A 13,815-nucleotide genomic window follows, 5' to 3' on the forward strand; every position below is an offset into this window, starting at 1 on the left:
ACGTGAGTGTGAGATAAGGAAGCAGTTTTATCTTTCTATTGAAAGCATACGCGAGAGTATAAAAAGAAAGGGAGAGAAGGGTGGCATACTTACAAAGCTCTAATATTTAATTCTTGTACATTCTATGTGCATGTACGTAGAATACATATACAATAAATTTTCTTTGCATTGTTATGAACTGAGGGTAAATTATTGTAAAACTTTGACGTCGATAATAAATTTTCCTTGAATATTTATTATGGACGTCAGATTAGATGAAATTTTACGTTTAAAAAAGTAGTTACGTGATTTTGTGAAAACGTTTCTTAAGAATCGCAAGATTACTATGAAATTTTTTTTGTTAGCAAATAATTTGAATAATCTCTAAATTATATGTTATATACTTCGTTACACCTTATCCATTCACTTTCAAGTATTCTCTCTAAAGCTTTTATTTTAGCCTCGTATTTTTTCTTGTACTTGGGATATTTATTCATGCAATTTTTAAATTTGTAAGTATTTTTTATGTAGATACGATTTTTAATACTCATTTATATTGTGCGAACCACTTTTGGTTAAGAAAAACATGTATTTACGAGTATTATTCCATTAACAGAAAATTCATGATTCACAACAAACTAAATTTAAACTAGCTGTGTTTAGAAAAAAATAATATACAGTATAGCGAGGATTATGAAAAAAAAAAAATAAAAAAAATTTATTGACTGAGTCAACTCTTGTCAATACGGATGAGTATACAAGTCGAACATTTTTTTTTTTGCATTTTCAACATTAAGATTAATGATTGTTAAAGTTTTTTTTTTTATTCATCTAGTGATCGTGAGCACTATTTGAATGAGATTAAAAAGAGTGAGAGAGAATGAGTGAGATGATGCCCACACTGTCATTTCGTAACAATCAAACGTTAATCTCTTTAACATATTATATGTTATAATTTTATGCGTTTATAAAAATACCGTTGAACTTTATACGCGATAAAAACAGAGAAAAAAAAAATTAAATGAAACTCCGACGCATTGCAATAAATTGATTGTGTTGTGCGTAATAATCACAAGGAGAGAGTACATACGACTGTCGGTATTCCAATTAAACTATATAGAAGCGTTATCATATGATTAAATGTGTTTCCAATGAAATTTAGTAGAGTGATACTTTTTTTTTTTATTTGCATGAGAACTTTTTTTGCAATACGTGCACATTCGACGTAAGAACTAAAATTTTCGCCCGAGTTTCAATCATCAATTTAGTAAAAAAATATCATTCGACAACCACAAAGTATCACATAATGCGACAGATGTCATTTTATCTTCTCGCCTACTAGTGTAGAAAATTTTGCATGAATATCATTGTATCACTGAGTAGTCTCAAGTGACAACAAATTTCTTTGCTTCGGCCTTACCGACGAATTTTTTCTGTCTCACTGAACAGTAGATTCATTGCGAAAGATTTTTTATAAATCTCAATTTTTTAAATATTCTATACATTTCAAGGCGAACAGAACTGTTTCGAAAGTAGTTTTGTAATTTCACATCGAAAAAGGAAATTAAAAAAAAAAAACAGTAAAAAAGGAAAAAAAATTATTTCGATTGACTTTTTCATAAACTTATGAGATTTGTACCAGACTCTTACACAAACGTTATCGAAGAGAGTTTAGAAAAATCTTTTCAAAATTAACAGCTACTTAGCGACCATACTACTTTGAAGAAGTGTGTGATATTTCACGTGCTACGAAAATTTTTGTTACATCTGTAGTTTGTCTGAGAAACAAGTTTTTTTTCGCTTTTTTACTCTAAAGATAAAATGACAAATGAAAGATAAAATTTAACAGCGGAAAAAGACAAACTAAAGTGTGTCCAAGCCTTAAGTAGGAAAATCATGAAGTTTTATTTTTGTATGATAATCAAAAATACAAAAAAAATAATAAACAAAATGAATGTCTTACTAGTATTTGTTAAAATAGTACAAGAAAGGGAGTGTCTATTTTTTAATAAAAAAAGTATTTTGTTCGCCGACTATATCATAACGTGGATGTAGTGAAGAAATCCAAACAAATAATTGATAAAAAAAAAAAATAAATAAAAGCATTCGTAATTTTTACAGTACATGAAACAGTTTTCCGGTAAAATAAGAAAATACAAGATAATACAGTGTACATTGTGATTTGTTGGCAACACTGTCTCGTGCGTAATTTTAATCATAAAGTATCCATCAGTCAATAAGAAAAAGTAATCAATTAATATTTGAGAAAATAATCCTATTTTATCTCGCAGATATTTTTGTAAAGCTGAGTAGTGTGGAAAAAAAAATTAACAAGTACATAGTTAAAAACTGTAAATGAATACTAAATAAATTGAACATATATACATATATATATATACAGCAGAAATGCCTTGTAAAACACAAAATTATTAAAAATTAATTTGAAAACAAATGTACGCACTCCCCCATAACGTATGTTTCACTCGGTGTACTGATGTGCATTATTATGAAAATAAAAACAAACAAAAAAATACGTCTGTTGTAAGCAAGATTCGTAATTGTAACGTTGTTCATCGTCGTCTCAAGAGTGTAAAAAAAGTTTATATAAATATGTACATACGTATACAAATAGCAAAAGATAAAAGGCAGGGGAAATAAATATATAGCCTTTACTTGCTCGCAAGCTCTTTATACTGATTAGAAAGTCTCCCGATGTAAGTACTAAAACTTCAGATGAACAATCTGACTTGAGCGCATGTATGATTTTCAGAAGAAAATTTTTTTTAATCACAAAAACTTTTCAATGCATGTAAATAATTGGTGTATCGTTATTTTTCACCTAGACTTGGAAAATGTATAATTTACGAGGAAAATTGTTAGTAGCAAAATAAGTCGTAAAAAAAGGAATTTTAATAAAAGCTGTATAATGAAATGTTCCAGTCGAAGAATTATACGTGACTTTTATCATAATAAACAACAGATGGATATTTATGTGAGAGTAAGAGAATGTCGAGTAACTGTGCGTTTATTCAGCGTTACTTTAGTAATGATAATAATAATTATTATTATAACATTAGTAATAAAATAACAATAAAATTACAAATAATAATATACTTCTACACTGTTGTCCGTTGAATGAGAAAGGAAAAAAGAAAAATCTCGTATATTTGCGAGAAAATTTAATTAAATATACTTAAATTATTATTTTGTATTTGTCGTTGTAAATATTTTAACTAATTTTTGTTGGAAATATAACTTTCATTACCCAAAAGTAATCGTGTGCATTCTTAATATTTTTTTATTTTTCCTAAAAACTTACTTCCTTTTATCGATAAACTCGCGAGTGCAAAGTACTAATTTCTGTGAACCTATTTCTGTCACATGCAGTATCAAATAATGAACAATATACCAACCACCGACTATTTTCACAGATATCAATCGCAGACGCGGCAACAACGCGCGAATAATAAGACTATGACACTTCCCACGTTATAATTAATTTCCCATGACTTCGATAGTTTCGTTTGAAAATATCGATACATGTAACAATTGTTTTTAAATTATAAATAAACTATTGAACAGGTGGGAAGGCTTCACGTAATCATATAGATGTGTGAAATTTCAAAGTGATCGATCAATTGTATGAGAATTTGCGAAATTCAATGAATTTTTATACTTAAAATTACAGTAATGTTACTTTCGTCTTAACAACGTGAAGCAATCATGGCTGTTAGAAATGAGAATAAATAAGAACGATGGTGTCAATCCGTGGGAACGTAAGGAAAATTTTTATCAAGTGCTCTTTACAACATCGATTGCAAAGGAAGAGGAAAATGATACAACTACATAAATTCGACTAGACTCTCTTTATTCAATGAAAAATCCTCATCTTTTTGAAGCGCATCGTTTTAGTATAAAAAATAACGTTAAAATATGAACACGTTTATCGAGCGTTTCTTATTAAATAAGACGGGAAACCTCTTTAGAAACGATGGTTAGCTTGTTTTGAACGTCCGGGCTTTCGAGGGCAGTTTTCAAAATACGCAGCAGACCTTCGCTTTGGTGCAAAGTCGAAAGTAGGTTTGATTTAACAGCTTCATCGGGATCCATCAACAGCGTGCCAAGGCCAACGAGAACTCGGAAAATGGCTTCGGTCTCACTGAAGTGCTCGAGTATGGTGGATATCAAATCCAGGACGTTACCCTTGCGTTGTTTGCCACTGGTCTTGTTCATTGCGACTGCTAAATTTAAAATATACGTCGACAGCGCAACCTGCGAATAATAAAAACGCAAAGACTCGTGAATTGTTGAAAAAAAGGAATAAAGTAAAATAATGTGGTTAAATAAAAATGTTCAACTAGTTATAAGACGCCTTTGATGTTTTTTACCTGATTATTTTTATTTCCAGGCGTTGGTTGACGACTGGGAAATTGCTGTTTCACAAGCGTAATATGAGATTGCATGTTGTCAAGACAACATTTCTCCCCTTTGGCATGACAAAACATATTTGACAGCAGGCGATAAGCAAGCATTCGGTTTGCTGCAGCTGCACTACTAGTTAAATGCTTTTCAATCGATTTCATCAGTTCATCAGTACAAACTTTATCATTTACAGTTTTATGTAAAACAGCCAAACGCGTGATGTCTAAAACTGGGAATATCATCGAATCTGGCCAATTTAAAAGAGACATTAGAGTATCAATTGCTCCAGCTTGTACTGCTTCCTCGTGTTCTCTTGTTGCTAGTTTTACTACCCATTCCAACCGCTCTTCTGGGATCTTATCAGTTGTAGCAGCCATTTTTAAGTTGAACTCTTTAAGTTTTTCTGAAATTGTTATTAAATGGTTGATTCGAAGATTCATTCTCGCGTGGGTATTAATAATTATTGGAGGATAATCTCGATAAAGTAAAGCATTACCGTGAATCGCAGCTAAATTTGCCTGCTCCAACTTAAGATAGTCTAGCATGGGTATGAATTTAAAAGTATTAGAGTTAGAAGGCGTTGGAGGTGAAGTTACAGGTGGTTGTTTGGCACTTTCCGCTGATGGAGCTGGTATATAACGACTTCCTCCTGTAAAGGGATCATAGAATTGTGGAACAACAGGTGTATTTTGCTGTTGAGCATTAGCTGTGTTTTTAATTATAAAATTGGCAATCTGAAACATTTTTATACATAAATTTGATGTAAAAAAAATGAAATTAAACAATTACAAATGTTTGTTTAGTGTTCGTAGTGGATACCTACTTCTTCTAAATAGCTTTGTGGAAGATCATTTTTATCAATGAAATTCTGGGCTACATGCCAAGGATCTTGATCTTGATTGTATGGTAATTTTAAAGGAGGAACTCCATCAGATATATCAATAGAAAACACATAATCATACTCAACGCCATTATGCATTTGTCTTTTAGAAGTTTCGTTTTTTGATCCCATAACATCCCCAACGAGATCCCATTTCATCTTCACCTGATCCCACATATAGGCTTTGGGAATACCCTTATCTGACATAACTTTTATTTCTCCATTTTTTTTTCCTGGCTGAAGCAGGGCTTCACTTACATCTGGCAATCTAACATAAAAATAAAGATCATAGTAAATAAATTAAATTAAAAAGCACGTACTTTTTGACTGACTAAGAAAACAATAAGTCTTACTTGGTTACATCTAAATCACCAACTAAGGCCTGTGCTCCATTTTTTTCTACAATAGCATTTTCATAATTTTTGATAACTTCAGGATCTGCATATCTCTTCTCATCAGTTGTAAATATTCTAATGTAACCGTCAGATGATCCGCAAACGATATCTTTGTTTGGCAGAATTTTCACACACCAAACAGTTTCTGTAGGTACTGTAATAGTTTGACACAGATCTCCATTCCACCATACTCTAACTGTTTTATCTTCTCCACATGAAGCAGCTAAGCTGCCAGAATTTATAGCTGCTAAACTGTATATATAATTGGTGTGTCCATAAAATTCTGTTAAACAATCACCAGTACTGGCACACCAGTGTTTAATAATGGCATCGTTGGCGCAAGTAAGAAAAGCGCCCTCGTTTAGAACAGCTATGTCTCTAACACAATCCGAGTGAGCCTTGATTTTACGCAAAATATCTCCTTTTCTTGAATACATTATCACAGTTTTATCTGCAGATCCCGTTACAACGACGCCATTTGGTATATCTGCAACACACCAAACAGCAGCACTGTGGCCCACAAACGTTACTTGTGGCTTCGTTAAATCATTTAAATCCCACAGTTTGGCTGAAATGTCCCAAGAACTGGAGAGAAACGAGTTCTTATCAAAGATACTAGCTTTCAAGCAGCACACTGTATTTTCATGTCCATGAAATTTGTGCAACGGTTGTGGTTCTCCCACCGTGTATATACAAATGTGGGAGTCGTTACTGCCAGTAACGATAAGACCCTGAGGATGCTTTTCGGTTGGATCAATGATACACACCGAACTAACAAAATTACTGTGACCTGTCATCACTGTACTGGTATAATAACTCCCACTGCAATCATTCAATAATGAAAGAGAAAATATATATTTTATGTGAGATATTTGAGAGCAATCAATCATAAAATGTAAGTAAGTATTATAACTCACTCCTGATTCTTCCAGAGTATGGTATTTCGGTCTCTGCCGCCGGAAACGATACTACCATCCTTGCAAATGTCAATCACTCGCACATCCTCCGAGTGGCCGAGTAATTCCCGACTCAGCGTGTACGACGGCGGTTGACAGTCCTTAGCCATCGCCATTACCCCGTAGTAGCTAAATCCTCTCACGATTCGTACGTCTTTAGACAAAAGGAAGCCCCTCTCTCTCTCCTCTTCAAGAACAAGAGTCCTTGGGCAGATGGATTTTTTGGTATCTAACTTTTAAAACTAATCTTTACTCTGAGCTGCTCGTACTTGTTTAAGCAACTAACAGTACACACGATGATACATCAGTCCTTACAAAAACAATGCAAAAAAACTGAAGTAAGGTAATATTTGGGTAAGGTTATAAAAAGGAAGTACACACGTACGCAGAGATTCTGCGAATATGCGTTTTTTTCTCATTGCACGAGAGCGCGGTAATTTACAGAATTTCGTAGGATATATTGACCGCCATTTGTAGGATAAATTGACGATGCACACAGATATAGAGGTATATACTTACATGCTATCCCTATCCCATTGTTGTCTCGTGGTTCGTGTGTTTACATTTTTATTCCGAGTTCGAGGTTATAAGTAGCGGCGAAGTTGTTTTATTGTTTATTTTTTTATTGTTGTACTCATCACTGACAAATACCACGAAGTATCGGTTAGAATTTCGAACTAACTTTGTATTGTAATTTTAGTTCAAGGGTTTGTATATAGTCTAAATTTAAGCGAATAAATAAAAAACTTTGCTATAAATTTATCAGAGAGTTTAATTGTAATTTTAAAAAAATTTTTTTTTTTTTTTATGTATCTCAGTTGCCAAAATGCCATTCGATCAGAGAAGAATAAATGGCCCAGAATTCACAGTTCCATATTGTATTCACGTGGATTTAAATGAAAAGCCGGTAAAATCTTCGATAAAAAATTCATTAAAAAATAGAGCAGATTCAAGAAAACACATAGAATCTAGAAAAATGTGTAAGTATTTCAAAACTTATGTTGCTGGTTTTTTTTTTTTCTTTTTTTTTTTTTTCGTTTTTTTAATTAATACAGATGAATTATTAGATTTACAACTGGGGATTGTAAGTCATGCAAAAGGTTCGGCATACATAGAGATGGGACAAACAAAAGTCATTTGCTCAGTTTTCGATCCAAGAGAAATCCCTAACAAATCAAATTACACCATGCAGGGTGAACTATTTTGCGAATTTAAATTTGCATCGTTTGCATCCAAAAGAAGAAAAGGACATTCGCAAGATGCCGAGGAAAAGCAATACAGTTTAATAATGCAAAGAGCTCTAGAACCAGCTGTTTGCAGAGTAAATTGTTTTTCTGATTTCTTTTACTTCTATTGTTATTTTTTCTAATTACACAATAAAATTAATTACAACTTGCAGCACGAATTTCCTAATTTTCAAGTAGATGTTTATGCTTTAGTATTGGATAATGGTGGATCAGCATTAAGCACTGCAATTATGGCTGCAAGTTTGGCTTTAGCCAATGCAAGCGTCCCAATGTTTGGAATAGTAACAGCAGTAACTGCAGTACGATTTTAAATTTTAATATAAATTTTATCAAGGCATATTTTTTAAAGCCTTACAAGTAATTTAAACATTCGTTTTGTTCCAGGGTATATACAATGACCTGTTACTTTTAGATCCAACAGAAACAGAAGAAGCACTTTGTATGTCATATGTTAAAAAAAAGGCGCCAGCAAATCATGGTGTAATAATGCAAGCCATGCTGTCACAACACGATCAAATATCAGAATTTTTTCTCGTTGGAAGTATGGACGTTGATTGTATAAATAATTCTGTAGACATCTTAAACAAGGCAGGAGCGGAAATTTATCCTGTGCTGCAAGATGCACTTGTAAAATCAGTAACCAAAGTACTTAAAAAGAAAAAAGAAGAGAAAGAATCTGAATGATACTAGAAAAAATTTTCATCAGAAATTATTTATTTCGATCCTTACGATTATTTTTTTTTTTAATACAAATGCTTACACGAAGAATAAATGTACAGTAATACAGATTAGTCTTCTGGTTTTTCTGGGGGTGGCCCACAAGGTTGCAACATTTTTTCCATGAGATTGAAACGAACCCTTGCTTTAGCCTCGTTTTCGGCAATGGAGAAAAAATTTAATAAATCATAATGACCCATATACGAACTGCACGAGTCTCTGTGTTGATTCATTAACCACTCAAATTTCGTTGTATCTGCATGACCTGTACCTATGTACTTGGACTGGAGATGCTCCAACTGGCTGTGTATGTTGTAGCGTTCACCCATTCTTTAAACTAAAATAATTGTTAATGGTAGTCAAGTAAATAAACAATTAAACAAGAAGAGAATCAAATTTCATCAAATATATTGTTTTTTATGAACTATAGAAAAGTATAAACTAACCTTTGCTAGTTAACTTAATGAATAAATTATGTACTAGCTGATTTTATTTCGAACAACAGAGTGCCTATATTTCGCGGTCGTCAAATAAATAAACAATATTCAATGCAGTATGAAGAAGACTGACGCAGCATCAAAACACGTCTGTCTGTCTGTCTGGCGTCCACTCGCGTAACTCGCGTTACGCTCAGTGCTCATGCGCATGTAATAATCCTGTTAATGGCGGATTCCATTCGAGCTCTGTCTGCTGGGTGTAATCCGTAATCGCCGCCAGCAGTTACATATGTACAGCGTTGGGTTAGGCGGATTCAATATCGGAACTTTTTCCCTAGATCGTATATATAGCTATACGATCTAGGGAGAATGTTCCGTCGAGCAGACAACTCAGCAGTGAAGGGGCATTGCCAAAGACACGCGAAAATTCAAAATTGTAATATTAATAACACAAGTGCCTATCACCCAATGACCCGGGGCGCTAACTGGCCACTCTGTTAAAGAAATAATTATTAAAATAACACAAGCGCCTATCACCTCATGACACGGGGCGCTTACTGGTCACTGTTAAATAAATAATTATTAAAATAACACAAGCGCCTATCACCTCATGACACGGGGCGCTTACTGGTCACTCTGTTAAATAAATAATTATTAAAATAACACAAGCGCCTATCACCTGATGACCCAGGGCGCTTCCTGGCAAAACTGTTAAATAAATAATTATTAATAAATAACACAAGCGCCTATCACCGTATTACCTGGGGCGCTAATTGCAAATCTAGTAAATAAATAATTAATCATAAGTATGTCAAGCACCTTCTTCCTGATGATCCAGGACACTTATTTGCAACACTACTAAATAATAAAAAGTTGATCGATAACATATGTAAACATATCACAATTTTGATTGCCTATCTAGTACGACAAAGATCTTTTTAAATGGCGCTCTTGTAATTTCTTGATAATTTATTATTCAATAGTAGCCAGTAAGCGCGCCGGGTCATAAGGTGATAGGCGCTTGTGTTATTTTAATAATTAATTATTTAAAAGAGTGGCCAGTAAGCGCTCGAAGTCACTGAGTGATAAGCGCTTGTGTTATTAATATTACAATTTTGAATTTTCGCGTGTCTTTGGCGATGCCCCTTCACTGCTGAGTTGTCTGCTCGACGGAACATTCTCCCTAGATCGTATAGCTATATATACGATCTAGGGAAAAAGTTCCGATATTGAATCCGCCTAACCCAACGCTGCATATGTAAGACGTGACAACGTTGCGTGGTTGGGGGCGCTACTGTCGATTTACTCTCTATAGTCGATTGCCATGTTGTTGTCAGTTGTTATTCATAATCATTGAGTCAACCTGTGTGGAGTGTGTACTCGTGTACTGTAAACGCTCGACAGCTCTTTTTGTTCGTTTATTTGTTTGAAGCCAAATGGGTTCGAGTAAAAGACATAAAACGGATAAAAACCGCGATGGGAAGAAAAAGCGGCATCGTAGTCGGAGTCGCTCGAGGTCCTATTCACCCGAACGAGACAGAACGGACAAGCACAAGCATCATAAGAAACACAAGAAGAAAGATCGCAAGGATTACGATAGCGATGGTGAGTTTAAACGTTTTCGATGACATTCTTTTACAATGCCCTTTCACTAACACTTTCAGTTTTTAAGAAGTTTTCTTGATCTGCAGTGGAGATCATCAGCGCCCCACCACCACCCAAGATTTCAAGAATCTCAACGCACTATTCGACATCTCCACCAACTGAGGTTCTTCATGGGGTAAGCATGATCCTAGCTTTGGGCTTTTGTAGACTTTCTCTGGGAACTTACTGATTCACGCTTCCTTCAACTGCATGAATCGAATTTTCAGGGCAAGGAAGATAGGCATTCCCATCAAAGCAGAGAAGACAGGTACAGCGGCCAAAGTAAGGAGGACAGATATGGTCATGGAAAAAATGATAGGCCGAGTAGACAAAAGAAATCGCCGTCTCCTGATGAAAGTGGAAAAGCACATGCATCTCTTTCAATCGAGGAAACTAACAAACTGAGAGCAAAACTTGGGTTGAAACCTCTGGCGGTTGATTCAGGTCCCAAAGAAGGCTCTGACATCATCAAAGATGATTTGGGAGAATTTCGCCACAAACCGGCTATTAACACAGCTGAAAAGGAAAAAACGCAGAAAATCAAGGAAAAACTCGATGTTATTAAACAGAAAAGACTAATCGAATCTTCGTTAGCTGCTGTCAAGACCCTAGGTGATGATGATTCGGATGATGGTGATGCGTCCGAGTGGATAAAAAAAATGAGGAAAATCGAAACGGAAAAGAAAAAAGCAGCTGAAAGAGTATGCATATACAACTGTTAAATTGACGTTACTATCGTGCAATCTGTGTATTGAATTATAAATTAAATTTTTTAGGCTAAACTCTTGGATCAAATGGATGAAGAATTTGGCATAGGAAATTTAATCAAAGAAGACGTCAACAATGAGAAAAGAAACGCCTACACTGGCAAACATTTAAAAGGACTCAGAGTGGAACACAATGTGGTATGTTTTTATTATTAAATCGTGTACTGAATTAAAAAAATTTGGTTTATTAAAATGACCAAATTTTTTTTTTTTTAATATACCAACCAGTTTTTATTTTTTTTTTATTTTAATGTCGTAACTCGTTCATTTTAAGTCCGATTTCAAAGACGGCAGTTCCATCATTTTGACGTTGAAAGATCAGGATATTTTGGCAAAAGACGACGATGTTCTTGTTAATGTCAACATGAAGGATGATGAACGTTACAAAAAGAATGTACTAATAAAGGCGAAAAAGCCTGGCTACGACGCGTTTGATGAGAGTTATTATGATGAATATGGAATGTCGAAAGCCAAAGTTTTAGAAAAATACGACGAAGAGATAGATGGAGAAAAGCGTGATAGCTTCGCCATTGGTTCAGTTGATTTAAAAGCAATGAAAGCCCGTGAAGCTGAAATTGTGAAAAATCGATTGGCGAATAAACGCCTGGAAAGCTTAGAATTCACAAATCTTAAAATGGCCACTGATTACTACAATGAAGAAGAAATGGTGAAATTTAAAAAGCCCAAAAAGAAAATTAAGAAAATCAGAAGAAAATTTAAAGCCGACGATCTTATTCAAGAAAATAACGATTACTTGAAAGATTTGGGAAGTAGAAGACGGCGAAGGGAAGAACCGACCGACATTTTAGATGTTGATGATGTAGACGGTAACAATTCGATTGATTATCCAGTGATATGTTTCAATCATGCTTTACACGTTTGTAACAATTTTTTTCTTCAATAGCACCCAAGGAGGATCTCAGCCGGATAAAAATCGAGGATGATGATCGCGATTTGGATCGGAAAATAAAGCAAAAAGCTCAGCGTTTAAAAGGACCGATTACGTTGTTGAAACCGGAAAACATTGCAATTGGTATAAAACAAGAGATGGACAAGGCAGAACCTAATGTTGTTGGCAGTAGTGGCAGTATCGTTTTAAACTCAACTGCCGAGTTTTGCAGAACACTTGGAGACATTCCAACTTATGGCCAAGCTGGCAACAGAGAAGAAAATCAAGAATTTATGGTACGTAAATAATTAAAGTAGAAGACAATCATTTTTTAATGGAAATGCTTTTTTTAAATAGGACTTTGAAATGGATGAAGTTAAACCTGAGTATTCAGATGACGAGATGAATGAGCGCAGTGCTTGGAATTCCGTGGATGTGGGTAAGTAAACTTTTATGAAATTTATTGCTTGTTGGAAAACTTTAGTTTTTATCAAAGATGATGAAATTTTCAGAGAATAGCACAGATCCTGCTGCTATGGAAGCTGCCATTTTAGATGCTGAACCATCTCTTGATCACGGCGTAGGTGGGGCTTTGAAATTGGCCATGAGCAAAGGTTATTTACAAAAAGAAGACTCAAATAGACCTTCAGCATCTCGATTTGCTCATCTCAAAGCTCAAAATTATTCTATAGAGGACAAAGCATACGGGTATTGTATTATTTTTTAATGTACTATACCTTTAAAATTTTTGTGGATCATGCTTAATTTTGGTATTTATAGCGATGAGGATAAATTTGGTCGTCGTGATAGATTTAATGGTCCTACCATGGATTTCAAAGAAAAGGATACTTTTAGACCTAACGTTAAACTAGAATACATCGATGATGATGGGCATGTTTTGAATGCTAAAGAAGCATTTAGATATTTGTCCCATAAATTTCATGGCAAAGGTCCTGGAAAAAATAAGGTGAAAGAGCTTGTTTTATAAGTAAATAATTTAAATAATTAAAAATTTAATCTTTAATTTTTTGTTTTGTAGGTTGAAAAACGAATGAAAAAGGCAGAACAGGAATGTTTAATGAAAAGGATGTCTTCTACAGACACTCCATTAGGAACATTAACACTTTTACAAGCAAAACAAAAAGAAACACAATCTCCATTTATTGTTCTCAGTGGGAATAAACACATGCAAACGTGAGTATACTTTATTATTTGATAATCAGATAATTATTTTCAAAGTTTGTAAGATCCTAACCCATGATTATCATTTTAGGGCTAGTATATCAAAAAGCAAGAATTAACTTGTAAGTGTTCAGGGAACACAATAGAATACATGGTTGCTCTTACGAAAAAGTTATTGAGATGAGGTGAGCAACGTAATTAATTGATTGTCATACTGATGAATTTGTTTTGAAAAAGAAATAAAACATTTTAAAATTATTTGTGTTAATTTGCTTATTTTTATGTCAATATAAATAATCT

General features: G+C 34.0%; 4 protein-coding genes across 7 annotated transcripts; 2 read left to right on the top strand and 2 right to left on the bottom strand.

Moving 5' to 3' along the window:
- Positions 1-3,838: 3,838 nt before the first annotated feature.
- Plap (phospholipase A2 activator protein) lies at positions 3,839-7,044 on the bottom strand. Its single transcript, XM_014361072.2, has 6 exons — positions 6,594-7,044; positions 5,635-6,498; positions 5,225-5,549; positions 4,898-5,135; positions 4,368-4,804; positions 3,839-4,251 (listed from the first exon to the last, which is right to left on the bottom strand). Exons 1-6 carry the CDS (start codon positions 6,746-6,748, stop codon positions 3,940-3,942), a joined length of 2,331 nt encoding a protein of 776 aa, XP_014216558.2. The 5' UTR covers positions 6,749-7,044; the 3' UTR covers positions 3,839-3,939.
- A 137-nt stretch (positions 7,045-7,181) lies between these two features.
- On the top strand, positions 7,182-8,670 carry LOC106645230 (exosome complex component MTR3). Its single transcript, XM_014361031.2, has 5 exons — positions 7,182-7,339; positions 7,451-7,612; positions 7,700-7,953; positions 8,032-8,178; positions 8,264-8,670. Exons 2-5 carry the CDS (start codon positions 7,459-7,461, stop codon positions 8,561-8,563), a joined length of 855 nt encoding a protein of 284 aa, XP_014216517.2. The 5' UTR covers positions 7,182-7,339; positions 7,451-7,458; the 3' UTR covers positions 8,564-8,670.
- Positions 8,582-9,214, bottom strand: Sf3b5 (splicing factor 3B subunit 5). Its single transcript, XM_014361032.2, has 2 exons — positions 9,043-9,214; positions 8,582-8,933 (listed from the first exon to the last, which is right to left on the bottom strand). The coding sequence occupies exon 2, from the start codon at positions 8,923-8,925 to the stop codon at positions 8,668-8,670; it is 258 nt and encodes an 85-aa protein (XP_014216518.1). The 5' UTR covers positions 8,926-8,933; positions 9,043-9,214; the 3' UTR covers positions 8,582-8,667.
- A 1,139-nt stretch (positions 9,215-10,353) lies between these two features.
- On the top strand, positions 10,354-13,729 carry LOC106645228 (U4/U6.U5 tri-snRNP-associated protein 1). 4 transcript variants are annotated; one of them, XM_014361030.2, is made up of 11 exons: positions 10,354-10,638; positions 10,725-10,813; positions 10,905-11,378; positions 11,454-11,582; positions 11,719-12,271; positions 12,349-12,629; positions 12,691-12,772; positions 12,846-13,041; positions 13,114-13,300; positions 13,373-13,527; positions 13,607-13,729. In XM_014361030.2, the coding sequence occupies exons 1-11, from the start codon at positions 10,470-10,472 to the stop codon at positions 13,632-13,634; spliced, it is 2,343 nt and encodes a 780-aa protein (XP_014216516.2). In that variant the 5' UTR covers positions 10,354-10,469; the 3' UTR covers positions 13,635-13,729. The 4 variants fall into 4 exon arrangements, with proteins under 4 accessions (XP_014216516.2, XP_089448296.1, XP_089448297.1 ...); XM_089592170.1 differs by having other exon boundaries at positions 12,691-12,768; positions 12,830-13,041; XM_089592171.1 differs by having other exon boundaries at positions 10,965-11,378; positions 12,691-12,768; positions 12,830-13,041.
- Positions 13,730-13,815: the final 86 nt, after the last annotated feature.

Source organism: Copidosoma floridanum, unplaced genomic scaffold, assembly GCF_036245765.1.
Source record: "Copidosoma floridanum isolate Cflo_tuat_1 unplaced genomic scaffold, Cflo_Japanese_pri ptg000014l, whole genome shotgun sequence".
Lineage (NCBI taxonomy): Eukaryota > Metazoa > Arthropoda > Insecta > Hymenoptera > Encyrtidae > Copidosoma > Copidosoma floridanum.